We start from the raw sequence: 17,085 nt of genomic DNA on the forward strand, positions 1-17,085 counted from the left end.
CCCAACACCAATATCCACAAAACTTGCTTTCGTTTCAATCTAAACTTCTAGACAGCATAACTGAGAAAAATATGAGAAAATTGAGAGAAGCTTGGAAACCAAGCCCAACCCAAGTTTCCTCCTGAGTTGGTGATCAGACGAGACACAATATCCAAATGTATAAAGCTTTTTCTATCCTGCTTCATGAGAACAGAATATGTTGTCTATGACTTTTTGGGTCTGGATCAATGGGTCATCGAACTATAATCTTAAGATAAAGTCACCTTCTGGGAGAACAGAATATGTTGTCTATGACTTTTTGGGTCTGGGTCAATGGGTCATCGAATTATAATCTTAAGATAAAGTCACCTTCCGGGAAAATGTATGTGATGGGGACCCAACTCTGAGTTTGTATTTTCCTGATAGCTTGAATCAAGCAATTTCTTGACCAAAAGCAATTTCCAAAGGGGATATGTGTATCCCCTTTGTTCTTGAATGCAGTCTTTCATTTTACAATTTAACAATCTTAATTGGACATAAATTTATATTTATTCTCTAATAAATATCTAAAAAATTATGGAATTAATAGTAGGACAAATTTTAAATCTATTCAGTCTAATTATTCATCAGATAATTTAATTGTTTCTTTTTTTTTGGCTTATTCAAATATGATCCCAACCTCATTTATTTCTTACAAAAAAAATAAATAATAATAGATCATTTGGTAAGAAAACAAAATTGATTACTAACATCCCTATTGATAATTAAAATACCAGGCCAAGCAAAAGCACAATGGATATAAATCCTGATTAACTCTTACACTGTTTTTAGAAAACAAAATCAAAAAAGGAAGAATAGTAGCAAAAAAAGGCTACCCAAATCACACACATGTTGCTCCAACATTTATAGAGGAAAGACAGGTCTCAAAATCGAACCTTGAAGAGCCAATCCAGGTTGAAATTATCTTTGGCCACAGTTATGCGTATGTTTCTGGTACTGGGATTGAAGGGATCCCACAAATTTTTTGTGTCTTCATCACATACCACTTCCTGTAACTGCTCAATATACAAAAGAGATACAGGCAGCTCTTTCAATCTCGAGCACTGTCTCATGTTGAGCTTTGTTAAACTACTTAGTTCACCAATCTCTTCAGGCAACTCCTTAATGCTGAAGCAATCGGATATGTCAAGAAAGTTTAACTTGGTGAGGTTCTTAATCGAGCCTGGAAGCATTACCAAGTCTGTACAAGACCTTAGCCTCAACACTTCTAAATTGGCCAGCCTTCCAACATCTTCAGGCAAGGCAGATAGCTTATGAGAGTGCGTGATACTCAGCTTCTTTAGGCGCTTAAGATCAAAGAGCTTGGCAGGCAATTCCACCAAATCATTGCAATAGTCAATGTTCAATTCCACTAGATTTGGCAATGCATCTAAAATTTGGATGGAACAATTGCTAAAAGGTTGACCAATCTTACACATGAATAAAGACATCTTCTGCAGACTCTTCGACTGTATGGGGACGTTCTTGCTTATCGAAGGAATTGAAATGCCTTGTAGTCTGATTCTCTTAAGATTTGGTAACGAACCCAATAGTTGAAAGTTGCTTAATTCAGCAGGTGCAAAATCATAATTCGTGACTATTAGAACCTTTAATTTCTTCATTTTCTCCACAAATTCAGGTATCGCATAATTCTCTGTTTGAAAATTAAGAACTAGAACCTCAGCTTCCGGTAGTTCCATGTTGGGCCAGTTTGTTGAGAATTCTCCATCTGCAAACACTATGCTATATGTTTTGAGTGTGGGGAGCAATTAATTGCAAAAAACCTATTCAAGTCTTAGTGCGTGAACCTGCGTGTGTGTGTGCACATGTGTGTGTATGTATTTTCTAAAGAGAAATTGATGGAACAACCAGTTGAGATAGATACTAGGTGAGCCTTGATGGGTTGATACTTCTGTTCTGTCCACCAGTTGGGAAGATTGTCTCCACGTATGTCTATAATCAGTCTTTTTCTCTGTTCTATTGGTTCATTATTCGTCTGATGGATAGCTAGCTCTCTGATTATGTCATGCTGGGTAACAAAGTGTTCACTGTAGTAGTCATCCATCTGTCCTTTCTCTTTCCTAGTTATGATTAAAACTAAGGTTCTTAGAAGAGATATGTTGAGCATACATATTGCAATAGATCGAAAACCATGAACATACATATTGTAATAGCAGAACTAAAGTTCTATGAAGGTTCTTAGAAGCCTGCATACCTTGTGACTACAAGATTAGCCAGACTCCGTTGGGAGAGCTTGTAAAGGTTCACGATGGACATTCTCTCCTTAACTAGCCCATATAACTCTGACCACATATCAATGAGGGCAGCAGCAGGGATTCTTTGGTTTTCGGGAAATGAACCAAGGTCTATGAAACATTCCTTGATTCGGCCTGCAATGCTGCTTCGGAGGCAATCAAACTTATCCAAGGCATCTATGCTGCTTTGGAGGCAATGAAGCAACTTGTCCTCAGATTCAAGAATAGAAGTACCTTCAGACCATTCATCTATTCTTTCTTGCCAGATCTCTATAGGCTCCCCACGAAGTGATGTTCCGACCACTGTAATGGCAAGTGGAAATCCCTTACAGCGATGTACTATCTGCAGTTCAGTAGTCCCAAATGAAATAAAATACTATTTGAGTATCAAACTGAAAACCCAAGTTTCTCTGAAGCATCTCATTAGTTCCATGAAGACGAGAAAATGGTTAAATAATTATCTACTTTTCTTTATTCTTATTTTAGTTCTAGTTCATATGTATAGTGAGCGTAAATGTATGGTTATTTGCAGGTTGATATGGTAAAATGGATGCTTTGTGTAAAAATGGACATAATTTATTTTCCTCCTTTTGTGATGCATAAATAAGCATATAGATGTTGTGCATTGCAGACTAAGAAATTACCTCGCTTGAAAGATCTTCTCGAACATAAGAGCTTCTATCTCCCAGGGATGCTGAATGGTGAAAAAGAGTCATTCCATCTTTATCATTCAATAAATTTAGATGATATGGATAACCAAATCCTGGAAATTCAGATCTTGAAGTCACTAAAATCTTGAAATCTGGCATTTTCAATTCCTCAAACTTCTGAAGAAGTGATTTTGATTTAGGCCAAACATCATCCAGGACCAACAGTAAAGGAAGTCCTGCTTTGTTTGGAAATTGTTCAAGCCACATAACTGCATTTACTTCATTTCGGAAAGTGGGTGCCTGGAAACCAATGCTTTGATATAGTTCTTGTACAATAAGGTCCAAGTTGGATTTTTTTGAAACAGCAACAAAGAAGATGTTTTTCTTGAATTTATCTATCCAAATACAATATAAGAAAGCTGTCACCAGGAGATCATTTAGATCTGTCTACAATTATGCAAGCAAAAAACATAAACAATTGTATTGTCAAGGTCATAAAAACTGAATTATCTTTATCTCAACTGCAGCCCTAACATATGCAAAGAGTAAGAAAGGAGTAAAGCAATTTTCTTCAGAAAACATATTCCAACCATGATGTTATAATAAATGCTTGGTTCCTCTTCCAAAGTAATAGTTCCTATGGTTGAGATTTGGCAAATTTATTCCTCTAAGGTTATATGCAAAGAGTAACTGTTCGAACGTAATGATTAAAAGGAAAGAATGAACCATATATCAGCAATGGGAAGATTTTTCACACAAGTATTGCACGAGTGAGACTAGGGTCACCGCTATCCCTTGGCCATTTTGAAAAAGAAAGCTAGAATTTTGAGTCCAATATGGCATAATATTCAACCAACAGTTCATTACATTATTTGTGGCTTTACCATGTAGTTGTATAAATTATTTACATTTCTACAGCTCAATCATCTCATAGAAAAGGCTTCAGTTTCAAGAATGATATATTTAACACACTATTAATGCATATAAAATGATGCTAATGCAAATATTAATACTTTACCAATTAGATAGAAAAAAAAAAAAAAAAAAACAAAAACAAAAAACAAACTGATAGCATACCTTTGACTTGTTCATCCTGACAAAAAACTTTTGCCAAGGTGGTTATAAGAAATGAGAAAAGCAATTTTCTTAAGAAAACATATCCCAATCATGAAGCTATAAGAAATGCTTGGTTACTCATCCAAAGTTAAAATTCTTATCGATTGATCAGATGGGGTAAGTGTATTCCCATAACTGCTGAAAACAATTAAAAGGAAAGAAGGAAACATAAATCAGCAATGGCCTCTTTGAAACCACTGTCCCTTGGCAATTTTGAAAAGAAAGCTTGAATTCTGAATCCAAAGACATAATATTCAAGCAATAGCTCATTACAAGATTTGTTGCTTAATCAAGTTATTTACAAAAATTTAGATTTCTACAGCTCAATCATCTCATAGAAAAGACTTCAAATTCAATAATGATGTATGTAAAATTGCACTAATACAAATAAAATGAATTATTACTACTATAACACTTTTCAATTAGCAAAACAAACGAATATCGTACCTTTGACATCCCCATCTTGGCAAAAGATTGTGGCCAAAGTGGTTTTCCCGCACCCTCCAGGAGCAGTCACCACAAGCATTTTCACATCATCATCCTTAAGAAACTTATTCTTCAATTCCCTCAGAGGAACATCCAATCCAACTGTAACCGGTGGAGGTTCAGGTACTGCACACCAACCTTGAATTTGATCTATTTGATTTTGTACCACAACAACAGTACTCTCTTTTTTCTTCCATTCTTCAACATCCAATTTGATTCCCTTGACCTGCTCTTCTAAACTATTTACTGTAACCAAGATCTTTGTTCCTGTCATCATTCCATCCCTCGCCGATTCAACAAGTTCATCAACTTGGTTGTCTAGTTTCCTTGCCAAACCCAAGATCTCCTTCGTATCCCTTATTCCCTCTGCATTCAGTATCTTTAACTGTCCTTTGAGAGACTCATCCAACTCACGGAGTTGGTCGGTGTAGCGAGCCTTTTTCAAATTCCACTTACCAGCCTTCTTCCAGATATTGTCAACCCGATCTTTCCCCTCAGAGATTGTATTCTTTAGATTTTCTATTACCGTGTCTGAGAGATTCAATTTGTTGTTTTGAACTTCTATCTGTTCGATCAGTGGTTTTAGAGAGTTGAGGGTGGATATGATCTTCTTAAGGTGGGGTTTAAACTCCATAGACTTGAAGATCAGTTTCTCAACGCCCTTATACAGCTCTGTAACCAGTAGTCCTACAGCTCCCCCTGCAAAAAGCTCTCCTGCTCCAGTCATTCTTGACTCTTTACAACAACAAAACCCAAAACCCCAAAATCACAAACTTGTATTCCTTTTAGTCTAAACTTGAAATCAAAAGACTAAGAGAGCATGCCCCAAAAGCAGTCTCACCTGCCAAAGATGAACAACAACAAAATCGATTGTTTCAATCTAAAGTTTATTCAAAACAAGAGAAAGAGCATATAGTATCTTGGCATCCAATTATAAGGTTAATGTCAGTTGGAAGCTAAACAAACAATAAATAAAAATAGATTTACTCAAAACCAAACAATACAGAAGTGTATGTACTCAATTTTCTCTTACTTGGTTGGTGATCATACAAGACGCAAAAGATGATTGATCACAAAAATATGTACTCGGATTCTTCTTCAATTTGAGAATTAACAACTACATATATATATATATATATATATGGAAGCTCCTCGGAAATTTCCGAGTGGGACTTGACTCATCAATGAACTATTAAGTCTATTAGCACTTGTGAGACTTTAAACAACCAAATTGTGAGACTCTCTGAACCACTTGTTTCTTGTTTATAAATTGATAAAGATAAAAAATCAGTCTTAATTTCCAATTTCCATTGACGAAAAAACACCAGTAACTAGGTCATGGTGTGAATGCATACCTCCTTTTCCATCTCTGGTCCACTACTTAGATTCCTCCTCGTCTTCTCTCTTCACCGTCAAGCTGGCGTCAACTGGCCCTCTGCACTTTCGCGCCTTTAGTTTTTCTCTTGCGCATCTACTTTTGTTTTGCGGAGTTTGGGCCTGTTGCCTGTTGCTGCCCAGTTTGGGCTGCTCTCTTTGGGCCTATTGCGTATTGCTTTTTTACATTTGAGGAATCAATCAAACATCTAGTCTAGGCTTTCATTTTCACACAAATTTTTTTTTTTTTTTTGACCAACATTTTCACACAAATTTGACTGCATTTGTTCACACACATATGATAGGTTTTTTTGCATGTTTACCACTCAAATTTTGCACTATGTATGCAAATATCACTCGTAAAAAAATTTTGGCCAATTGCCACCCATATGTTACAAATGGTGCTAATGTAGCACCTACTGTTACATTTTTTGGATGAAATGTAACAGCAGGTGCTACATTAGCACCATTTACAAAGTATGAGTGATATTTTCGCACAAGATTTAAAGTTTGGGTGGTAAATGTGCAAAATAGCCAATTTCTTTTCCTAAACTTTTCATTTTGTCCTTAAATAGAATTTTAATTTTTGTATTAAAAAATATATATTTTTTTAGAAAATTGAAAATGTATTTCTAAATAATTTTTTGTAATGAAAAAAATATTTTTTTCACTTAAATATAAAATAAAAAAACATTTATCAAACAAAATGGGTATGCGGAACACGGTGGTCGTGGTGGCTATGAAGTGTGTCGGTGGTGGTGGGTGGCAATTGGCTAAATTTCTTTTGGGGAGTGCTAGGGTACGTGCCCTAATGACATGAAATTTTCATGTCAATTAGAGTATTTAATAATGCATTTGCCACATAAACTTTTAAAAGACTCATTTAACCTTTGTTAAAATTATATAAAACTTAAATTAAATTACAAAATTCCAAGACCAAATTAAAAAATTTATCAAAACATACATTATTTCACTTATTTCATCTACAATTTAGAAAAATTTTGTTACGCTTTAATTCACTAATTTTATCTAAAAAAGCTATGAAATCTGATTATTTGGCTCCAATCATTTTGGCTTGGGTGGGTAAAGGGCAGTCCCTCGTGCTTGATGATGAGGTTTGATGTGAAACTTTGGTTGCTGGAACTTCCATTTGCTTGTCCACCTGCTCTACTAGATCCGGAAGATCTCTTTTAATTTTGCTGTTTGGCTTTATGCATATATGGGCGTTGCCTTGTTCTTCCCTTTTTGCTACTTTGAATCTCTTTGTTTGATTTCATTTGCTCTGTTTTTTTATTATTCTTAATTAACTTGATTAGTTGATCCAATGCCAAACAAGAAAAATTGTAAATTTCTCAAACCATGGTGAATGCAGTATTTGATCCTACCCAATGTGTCATTCCCTTCAAATTAATCCATACAAACGAGTCATATAGTTAGTATGTTATCTAATGGCAACATACATCTTTAATCAAGCAAGATGTAAAACAGAGGCAAACATAATTTAGAGACAAACCTGTGAGTACACCAAAACAAGATGAACATGCAATCAGCCTCATAAAACCAGTTGTGTTTCTGGGCAAAACCAATTGATAACAATATATCAGTGTACAATACCAGTCGACCAACAAGAAGTTAGGGCTAATGTTTATTTTTGCAGTATGATCATCAAGTGATTTCAAAAAAATTTAAAGGAAATTTCCAGAAAATAATGTATATTCCCTTAAAATTTAAACCCATTTTATTTTCGTTTGAACTTTTTATCCTCTACGTACGACCCTTTGATTGGAATAAGTTCTCAACTTTTGTTTTTTGCAATTTCATAAACAAGATATTGTAAAAGCTGGGAAAATCGAAGATCAAAAGAGAAATTAAAAGAGGAATGACAATGAGTAAAATGGTTGAGATGAATTAAGGGTTAGGAATTAAATAACATAGCAATTAAATAACATGATGTGGTAGTTTAATAATGATGTTAATTAAATTAATTTGCCACATCAGATTATGACACAAAATCTTTTTTCAATTTTTTTGGTCCGTTAATTAGAAAATACTAACAATCTTTTAAAAATAATGCTAATTGTCCCACATTTTTTTTTTCACATTTGTATTCCATCTAATGTGTCATTATTTTACTGAAAGGGTATTTTTTTTTTCTTTTTTAGGTTTTATTTTTTAATTTTTAGTGTCTAATATATGAATATCATGTAAGATGATATGAAATTGTGGTATAACAATGTGGTAAGTGTAACATTACTGATCTTTTAAATTAATTAAAAGCATCCAAACAAAAATAATTACTCAAAGCCCACCTCTAACTTACTTGCAGCCCACCCGAAAGCCGAATAGAAAACACGCTACACAACACCCCAAAATTAAGTAATTTCAAATTAAACAAAAACTGCCAGAAAACTGTTTATATTCTACTTTACCAGTTTCACTAAAGATAGTACAGTACTCGAAAAATTACAGAAAGAGAGCAAATCGACATAGCCAAAACTGCAAGATTTCTCAAAGGTAACCCTAAAAACCTAAACATCTACTTCTAAATTTGTCAATAAACATCAAATTTATTGGTTTTATGTTCTAATCTCCTTCTTTTTCACTTCATATTTGCAATACAGTTTCAGTTCTTCATATTTGCAGTACAGCTTCAGTTCTTTTTCACTTCATATTTGCAGTACAGTTTCAGTTCTTTTTTCACTTCATATTTGCAATACAGTTTCAGTTCTTGCAGTTTCAGTTTCACTTCATATTTATTGGTTTATTGTTTTGTTTAATGCCTTAAAATGAAGAAAGGGGGCTTTTTCTGGGTTTCTGGGAGGTGGAAATGACAGTGGCTACGAATTGCTGCCTCTGATGCTGAGGGTAGTGTCTATGGGTAGTTCTATCAAATCAAGTAAAGCTAGCTAGCTTGCATGCAAAAATTAAAAACTGAAAACTGATGTGTATCGCACAGTGACAGTGGGTTTTGATTGGTACATATGTCTCCAAGTGAGTTAATTAGGATCGGATATATAACTGGGGGTGGTACTGTTATTTTTGGGGGTAATTGCGTTGGCAAGAGGACGGATGCAGAAAGAGAGAGACCAAAAATAAGAAATAAATGGCAATCGACACAATTTCAAAATGAGCCCGTTGGCACCCGCTCCAGCAATGTAAGATGATAAATACCTTATTATTAAATATAATCAATTGGTACACTAGAGATTAAATAGGATGCCTAAGATGCATTATATAGTAATGAGTAAAACGAGGACAGTTGGGCTGGGCCTTGGGTCTAGTCTATCTAGTCTGCAAGTGCGATAAATGAAATGCAGGGCGTAGTCGCTGATACACGATTCTCTGGTTGGGCTGACCACCCTCCTCATCATGAGTAGCCAATTCGGGAAACAGTGGTGTCTCTGCAGCCTTCTTTGTTCGGTTGCGAAAACTTAGCATCGCTGTTGATATGGTCGAAAGTGCCATCTCCACTCTGTTCCCAGAATTTCCGAAATTCCAATACATTTTGCAGTTGGAGGCCACGCTTGACAAGTCCTTGGCCGGCAGAGCAAAGCCTTCTACGTGGGTATGGCATTTCACATTTTCGGTGGAGATCGGAAGGTTGCAAAATGGGTTGTTGGGTACGGATGCCCAACCCAGAAGCTCTTCGTCTCCGTAAAAATCACCTTTCTCAAGGGTCTTGTGGATCATTGATGATGACGAAGTCGTTGCTAATCGTCCAGCTGCACCACAATTACTGCATTCGCTAGTGGTGAAGGTCCATATGGTGCCTTGTGTAATGAAGAGCATTAGATCAAGTGGTTCTCCCGTTCGAACGATGTAGCTATTCTCAGCGTACATCACTGGCCTCAAATAGTCGCACATCATTTTCAACGCGGGCGCTTTCACATTTTGAAGCTTTGGTACCTACATAACATAATATCTTAATTTGCTTACTTGAATTGATCGAAATGTCTATATATATATCCTACGTACGTACTTTCTTTAGCGTTTCCATGCAGAGAAAACGCTTTAGAGATCTTCTGGTTTTCCAGGGAAGAATAGAGAATAGATTCTCCAGATTCGCATCTTTGTTTTCTTCCAATTTTTTTCTTATGTTTTTAAGGATTTCCTTCTTCAAATCATTAGGGAGAGCATTTCTCTCCATCCACACTTGTATGTCTAGCTCTCTCATTTGAATCTTTTGTCGTATCTCCTCTGATTTTGTAGTTGATAACTGCATGAGTGTCTGTTTCACCACAAAAAGATTAATTAAGCTCCATCTATCAGCTTGCTACTCCAAGTGATCAAGACAATTAAATGATTCAAAATTAAGAAAAACAAGTCCGACTGTACGTGTGAGAGAGATTTATTACCGACCTGCACATTCCCAATTAGATATAAAAACAATAGCAAGCCAACGATGGAAATAAGAATTGCAAAGCAATTTTCCCACAAATAGTCACTTGTTTCCAGATTCGTGCCAAAATTACTGCAAAAAATTAGTTAGTGATCAAGCAATATGTTATAGATACTAATCAATGAGGTACATAAGTTATAAATAATTGATCGATGTGCTTATATATATTGGTGATGTGAATACATGTATATATGCAAACCTTAGATTTCGCAGGCCCCACCAGAATGAGTAAAAATACTTCTTTGCAAAATTTATTTCCCCCGTGTTACCGGACTTAATGAAATTAAGAAATATTCCAAAATTAAACGGCGCTGTGGCTTTGTTTGGAATCTCGAAAGGACACTGCTCGTTTATAAATGTACTGATATCTCTTGAAGTAGTATTGCGATCATCGCAATAAAAAATACTCATACATCCTCTAAAATCGATATAATTTTTACAGGCTTGATGCCAGCATGTTGTCTCTCGTTGAATAGAAAGAAAGTACCAAAAGGCTCCAAGTATCTATAATATAGCAAATTAATTAGCCAATGATTTAAGCATTACTTAAATTCTTAGTGAGCCAACATTTTTTGAAATAAATATTAGTCAATCACTACTTAAAAAATAAAATTAAAATAAATAGAGGACGAAGATATGAAACTTACGTGGCTGGCAAGGATGTATTGAAAAAAATTGGATGCACATTTAATCAATATTCCAGTAGTATTTCTTAATTCTTTAGAAGAAAGATGGATTCGATAAATTCTTGGCACATATTGGCTGAGAAGAAAGACATTTAGAATCTTTCTCTTATTTAAATGCCGAGAGCCACTCAATTTGAAGAAAACATCTACTATTAGCACCTGAAGAAAATAAATAAAGGGTTAGAAACTTAGAAGTCTATTAATTAATCAATTGTAGCGATAGCTTGGTAAGAATTTACACGAAATGAAAAGGAAAAGTTGAATTTGATCGAATTCTTACTTGTGGGATGGGAAGAAGAGCGAGAAAGTCAATAAAGATGGGGGGAGATAACCAGGGCATCTCACGAGCAATTAGCTTCTTTATTTGGTTAAACTTGCGAGCTATTTCCTTAGCAAATTGAATGAAGTCTCCTTTTTTCAATACACAATCATCATTTGCTCCTGTTTCTACGTCCAAGGCCACAGCTTTTTTGGTATTCTTTGTTGGCACAATCTTAATAGCTTCTTGAACTTGATATATGATATCCACTATCAAAATGACATCGGTGAGTGCTCGTAAAAGAAGAGAAGCATTCCTCAAACTTTTGTCCTTCCCAAGGCATTTTTCTTCCTCTTTGACAATTGGAATGTAAAAAAACAAAGGATCCATTATCACTGCAATTACACATGAAAGTGCAATTATCTTATCCCACAATGGAATTTGTGAGGGCCTTTTCCATTTATTGGGTGCTGAAGGTCCTCCTCCTCCGGTTGCATTTTTTGGGTGCCTTAGGTATTGACCTGGTGTAAGACTGATCATAAAAAATAAAAATTCTAAAAATTAATGCAATCACAAAGAGAAAAGAAAAACGGATATTTTGAGGCAGAGAGAACTCACCTTAGTTCAATGTGATCTTCCTGATCCTGCGAGTTAATCATAATTACTTATTTGAAATTTGGTAGAGACACAGATTACAACACAAGATTCTTCAAAATCGATCTATTCTATAGACTTTTTATTACAAATAAATAGTAGTTGTTAATTTGTGTTATATATTAGTTCATGGAATCTATGTAATCAGGGGCAACGGGGAACCTACTAGTCGCAGAGTTTTTTTTTCTCTTACTTTGTAATTGGTGAACATACACTCATACAAAAGACCAAAGAAATGTTGCCTTGTATATATAAAGAAGAATAGAGTCTTTCAATGGAAAGCTCGAAATTCCCTAGTTGGTGCCCATTGACTCTGCCATTTAATGAGCAAGCAAATGCATAACTGTTTTCGACGAAGCAAATACATAGTTGGGTCTGGCCCGTCTGGGTCATAAATCAAAATGACCATTATTGGTTTCACCAAACCATCGTTGGTAGCTGGCAATATTTATACCTTGCTAGTGACCACACAAGTAATGAGAGGTCAGCACCAAACTTTTATTGAAGAATTACAATCGATCAAATGGAAAAAGAGTAAAACTGGTAATGTTTGGGACCGTAGGATTAATAAAATTGATATTAGAAGGAGTTATTTGATTAAATTTCTCAATTTCCCATTATGAAGTTATAGCAAAAGTTTAGTTACCCTTCTAAGGTTGACCGATGTTGCACATGAATAAAGATATCTTTTGTAAACACTTCAACTCTCTGAGGTTCTTGGTTATGGAAGGAATTGAAATGCGTTCCAATCTGATTCTCTTTAGATTTGACAACGCACCTAGTAGTTGAAAATTATTTACTTCAGCAGGTAAGAGACTGTAATTTGTGACTATTAGAACCTTTAATTTATCCATTTTCTCCGCAAATTCAGGTAAGGCATAGTTTTTTGATCTAAAATTCAGAACTAGAACCTCAGCTTCTGGTAGTTCCATGTTGGGCCATTGTGTTGAGAATTCTCCATCTGCAAACAATATGCTATATGATGTGAGCAGGGGCGAAAATACTATTGAAGTTTTAGTGGTTGTGTGTGTGTATGTGTACATGCGTGTGTGCATACGTGTGTGTTCATGCTTATGTATTTGCTAAAGAGAGAAGGGAGAACCAGTTGTGATGGATAATAGGCGAGCACTGATGGGTTGATACGTCTGTTCTGTCAACCACTTAGGAAGATCATCTCCACATATGTCTATAATTAGTCTTTTTCTCTGATCTATTGGGTCCTGACTCGTCTGATGGATAGCCAACTCTCTAAGCATATCATGCTGAGTAACGAAGTGTTCAGTGTAGTATTCATCCCCTTCTATCTTCTCCTTCCTAATTATGATCAAAACTAAGTTGCTTAGAACAGATTTCTTCAGCATGCATATTGCAATAGCTAATCATGAGTGGTAACTTGTTGTGTATAAACGAAAAAAATAGAGTGTATCATACAAGATAAATATACAAGCTTGCATACCTTGTGACTACAAGATTAGCCAGGCTTCGGGAAGTGAGCCCATATATAGAGGTTTGCAATGCACAAAACATCTTCATTTATCTCATATAACTCTGCCCACATATCAATGAGGGCAGCAACAGGTATTCTTTGGTCTTCAGGAAATGAACCCAGGTCTAAGAAACACTCCTTGATGATAGGCATTTCTTTATCCAAGGCATCTAAGCTGCTTTGGAGGCAAAGAAGCAATTCAGTCTCAGAATCAAGAATAGAAGAACCTTTAGACCATTCAATTACTCTTCTTTTCCATATCTCTATAGGCTGTCCGCAAAGTGATCTTCCGACTACTGTAATGGCAAGTGGAAATCCCTTAAAGCCTTCTACTATCTGCAGTTCAATTCACCCAAATCAAGTCAATTATTACAATTTCACTTGCAGGCCCAAAATTAAAGTTTCTAAAAGTCATCTCAATCAAGAAAATGGTTAAATAACTATCTGCTCTTCTTTATTCTTATTTTAGATTTAGTTCATGAATAAGTGTGAACATATGATTATTTGCAGGTTGATATGGTAAATTAAATGATTCCGAAATTGGGATCGGAATAATTAAGCTTGAGTATTATGATTTTTGTGGAGAAAAGATTATTAGAGTTGCTTCAACATTTTGATTGTCTGGTTCTTGCATGTGGTTCTTTCGGAAAATTAACCTCAAACGGTTAATGGTGATAATTATTGTATAATTACGTCAAGATGAGGCAACTGCAAGCAATGTTTGCAATTTACATCTAGAATTATAATTTCTCATATGTTTTTTTCTTTTAATTAGTTGATATTTATTTATCACCTTTTCTTACATGCGTTCCTCATGTTGCATGGCCTGCTTCTGAATTTTATATTTTATATTTTGTTTCATGTAATTCATATTTTGTCCTGTAACTATATTGTTCACTGGGAATAAATTAATCTCTTGCAGAACGTATTACCTTCTCGATCTCTCCAAGATCACCCTTTCTTCCAAAATCGTAATATATTTTGGTAATGCCGGTGCATGATCGAAATTATTCACTTTTTAGATCACCTATTATAGATCATCTCTGTAAAAAATCAACTCAATCGGAAATCGTTTGGTTATATAACTATTACTGATTAAATATAAAAAATCAATGGTTTGGTCAAAAAATCACTCTTTAATTGAAAACTATCAATTTTTCTACTTAATTGACAACAGTTATATAACCATGATTGATTTGATTTTTTACAAAGATGATCTTTAATTGGTTATCTAAAAAGTGAACGGTTTCGATCATGCACTGGCATTGCCGAAATTAAAATTTGAGAGGATTGGGTGACCTTGAAATACCTCTAGGAGTGACCCAAATATTGTCCTTTTTAGAAATTGTTCATTTTGGATTTGATCGCTTCACCTGATGAGTTATAGAGATCATTATTTTATTTGTTGTAATTATATTAAGCTTTTCTTTTTTTGTTTAGTGTGTGGTGTTACTTTATTCTGGTAGTTTGGCTGGAAATATGTCTACAACTTCTTTTACTCTGAATTCCTCTGTTATATTCAATGATTTAGCTAGTAATTTTTTAATAGAATACCAAACACCCCATTAGTTGCTTTACTTCGTCCTTTGTGTGTGTGTGTGTATCCTACATTCATACAGTAGTGATTACTTTGTTTTAATTGTGCTGCAAATTATTAAGAAACAAGAGTCTGTTCTTTGGAAACGGATTCTCTAATAGGATTTCTCCTGCTGGAATCTACTTAGCTTAAATTAAAGGGAGTGTATTCAATTGAGATTCTAATAGATTTTAAAAGAATTTAAAAGTCCATATAAATCTGTGTATTCAATTTATAATTTTAAAGATTCCATTGAAATTTAGGTGTACTCAATCTCGCATGGATTTTAAAGGATTTCATTAAGTGGTGGATTTTGATGAATTTTGATAAATTTCAAACATAAAACAAAGGCCATGAGAATTTCAACATTTCCCCCTTAAATTTTGATGGATTCCATGAAATTCCATAAGAATCCACAAAATCTATAGAATCTGCAGGAATCTATAACTCTATTAAAATCTCAATTGAATATACCCCCTAATTATATTGGCTTTGTTTAAAAATAAAACCATTTGGCCCATGTCAATATATTTACTAAGGGTGATGGCTTTGCTTTTGTTAAGCTATGACCGAATGAGCAAATTCAGTCCACATGTTGGTTAAATAAAAAAGCCTTTTCTGGTCTTATTCACTTTATATTTTTTGAAATAACTTTTCTATCCAGTTATGAGGATGTGGCATCACATAGAGAGAGAGAGAGAGAAAAAAAAAAAAAAAAAAAAAAAAAGAGAGAGGTTGAGAGATAGGCAAGTCTCTCTCTATATTTCTAGCCTTTTCTAGTCGAATGCATTTAAAACAAAGAATTATTACAGATGACGTGGCACATGACATGTACCACATGAATTAGGATTAATAACTTTAGATACAAGTTGAAACTCAATAGCATTATTGTTTCCGATTAGGTTTAGAAATCCTTTTCCCTAAGGGCACATACATAGCCCTCTCTTGCCTTTAAGTTTAAGCTGTAGGTGCGAGCAATATTTACTCTTGCATTAAAGTTTAGTTAGATTGATTTTGACGTAATTACAATTATGAGGGCACAGGAGTTAATCAAAGGAGCACTATTTAGGCTCTTGGACGTTGTCGTTGGCCAAGCGATTACAAAGAGTACCAAGTTTCAACACATTCTCGAACATCTCAGGTTCACGATACACTCTTTGCAACAATTGTGCATCGAGCAGAGTAGTTTGATAGGAGAGCGTGAACTGAAATTGAATCTCCGAAAAGAAGAAATAGAAATTCTGAAAAGACGAGTGGAGGAGGGCGTAAAGCTCGTTGCCACGCTCCCCGAGTTTCCTAAGTGGGAGTGGAACTACTGCTGCTGCTGCTGCATAATAGATAATGATCATGACACCCACCACGACATTGTTGTATTGGATAGGTCTCTCGAAAGACTGCTCGAAAAACTCAAGGTGCAGAAAGCGAGGGACGTGAAGGAGTTTTTAGAGGCAAGCACAAAGAAAGACAAACTTGATGGAGTGATTTATAGAAGACTGTTTAAAATAAACAAGTTACTGCACCAGAAAGCAGGAGGTGTGATACTTATGGAGGAGGCAACATTGCTTTCAGGAAGTAATACAGAGACACTGCAAAGAAGGGCTGATACAGAATTTGGGATGCTGTTTGATGCAGTTAAAGAAGTGGAGTGCAGAAATATTAGGACATTTAAACGCCACCTTGGAAATCTCAAGTTCACACTGAACTACTTGAAACCATTTATAGAAGAGATTGCACAACATAATAAGGTATTGGATCGCCCATTGGAGGAACTAAAAGATTTCGTAACACAACTGGCGGATGGCGTAAAGCTGGTTCGCAAGTGCTCCAAGCTTAGTCTGTGGACCGGCTACAAAAAGCGTAGCTACAACTTCAAACTCAATCAATTGGATGCATTGCTTCAAAGACAGTTAAGAATATTGAGAGAACGGGTAGCAATGCATGAGAGGGAGTTACTGGTAAAAGCAAGAAATTTACAGATAATCGAGACTATTGAACGGAGTGTTAGCATTGTGGTGCAAAATCAAACGGAGATTAAAGGTTCATGTAGTGCAGTACCTGAACCTCCATCGCAGAGAGTTGGATTGAATGTAGCGACCATGCGGAGGACAGGGGATGTGAAGAAGGAA

At 35.2% G+C, this 17,085-nt stretch overlaps 3 protein-coding genes across 5 annotated transcripts in view; all 3 read right to left on the minus strand.

The window, feature by feature from the left end:
- Window positions 1-24: 24 nt before the first annotated feature.
- On the minus strand, window positions 25-5,966 carry LOC147284493 (putative disease resistance protein At5g66900). 3 transcript variants are annotated; one of them, XM_086242877.1, is made up of 6 exons: window positions 4,487-5,304; window positions 2,918-3,192; window positions 2,234-2,616; window positions 1,888-2,099; window positions 915-1,747; window positions 25-60 (listed from the first exon to the last, which is right to left on the minus strand). In XM_086242877.1, the coding sequence occupies exons 1-6, from the start codon at window positions 5,250-5,252 to the stop codon at window positions 40-42; spliced, it is 2,490 nt and encodes an 829-aa protein (XP_086099003.1). In that variant the 5' UTR covers window positions 5,253-5,304; the 3' UTR covers window positions 25-39. The 3 variants fall into 3 exon arrangements, with proteins under 3 accessions (XP_086099003.1, XP_086099001.1, XP_086099002.1); XM_086242875.1 differs by having other exon boundaries at window positions 2,918-3,318; window positions 4,487-5,303; XM_086242876.1 differs by lacking the exon at window positions 25-60 and adding an exon at window positions 5,881-5,966 and having other exon boundaries at window positions 243-1,747; window positions 2,918-3,318; window positions 4,487-5,366.
- A 3,118-nt stretch (window positions 5,967-9,084) lies between these two features.
- LOC147284494 (cyclic nucleotide-gated ion channel 1-like) lies at window positions 9,085-12,105 on the minus strand. The gene is made up of 7 exons (XM_086242899.1): window positions 11,862-12,105; window positions 11,265-11,775; window positions 10,946-11,143; window positions 10,498-10,802; window positions 10,259-10,370; window positions 9,879-10,127; window positions 9,085-9,805 (listed from the first exon to the last, which is right to left on the minus strand). Exons 1-7 carry the CDS (start codon window positions 11,900-11,902, stop codon window positions 9,182-9,184), a joined length of 2,040 nt encoding a protein of 679 aa, XP_086099025.1. The 5' UTR covers window positions 11,903-12,105; the 3' UTR covers window positions 9,085-9,181.
- LOC147284495 (putative disease resistance protein At5g66900) overlaps window positions 11,748-17,085 on the minus strand; it is a 53,872-nt gene continuing 48,534 nt past the window's right edge. Inside the window, 4 exon segments of the mRNA XM_086242900.1 lie at window positions 11,748-11,775; window positions 11,862-11,887; window positions 12,544-12,858; window positions 13,000-13,211. Of these exon segments, the coding sequence (XP_086099026.1) occupies window positions 12,548-12,858; window positions 13,000-13,211 (523 nt within the window). The 3' untranslated portion in view covers window positions 11,748-11,775; window positions 11,862-11,887; window positions 12,544-12,547.

Source organism: Dryas octopetala, chromosome 5 (assembly GCF_963921425.1).
Source record: "Dryas octopetala chromosome 5, drDryOcto1.1, whole genome shotgun sequence".
In the NCBI taxonomy this organism is placed as follows: domain Eukaryota; kingdom Viridiplantae; phylum Streptophyta; class Magnoliopsida; order Rosales; family Rosaceae; genus Dryas; species Dryas octopetala.

What these genes read in the sequence shown, in the direction of transcription:
- LOC147284493 (XM_086242875.1), bottom strand. Translation starts at nt 5,252, where the DNA reads ATGACTGGAGCAGGAGAGCTTTTTGCAGGGGGAGCTGTAGGACTACTG. An exon ending in GCTAATCTTGTAGTCACAAG is followed by an intron (nt 2,100 to 2,233) that starts GTATGCAGGCTT and finishes AATCATAACTAG; the next exon opens with GAAAGAGAAAGGACAGATGG. An exon ending in ACCTGGATTGGCTCTTCAAG is followed by an intron (nt 61 to 914) that starts GTTCGATTTTGA and finishes TATTTTTCTCAG; the next exon opens with TTATGCTGTCTAGAAGTTTA.
- LOC147284494 (XM_086242899.1), bottom strand. Translation starts at nt 11,902, where the DNA reads ATGATTAACTCGCAGGATCAGGAAGATCACATTGAACTAAG. An exon ending in CTCTTCTTCCCATCCCACAA is followed by an intron (nt 11,144 to 11,264) that starts GTAAGAATTCGA and finishes TATTTTCTTCAG; the next exon opens with GTGCTAATAGTAGATGTTTT. An exon ending in TGGGGCCTGCGAAATCTAAG is followed by an intron (nt 10,371 to 10,497) that starts GTTTGCATATAT and finishes AATTTTTTGCAG; the next exon opens with TAATTTTGGCACGAATCTGG.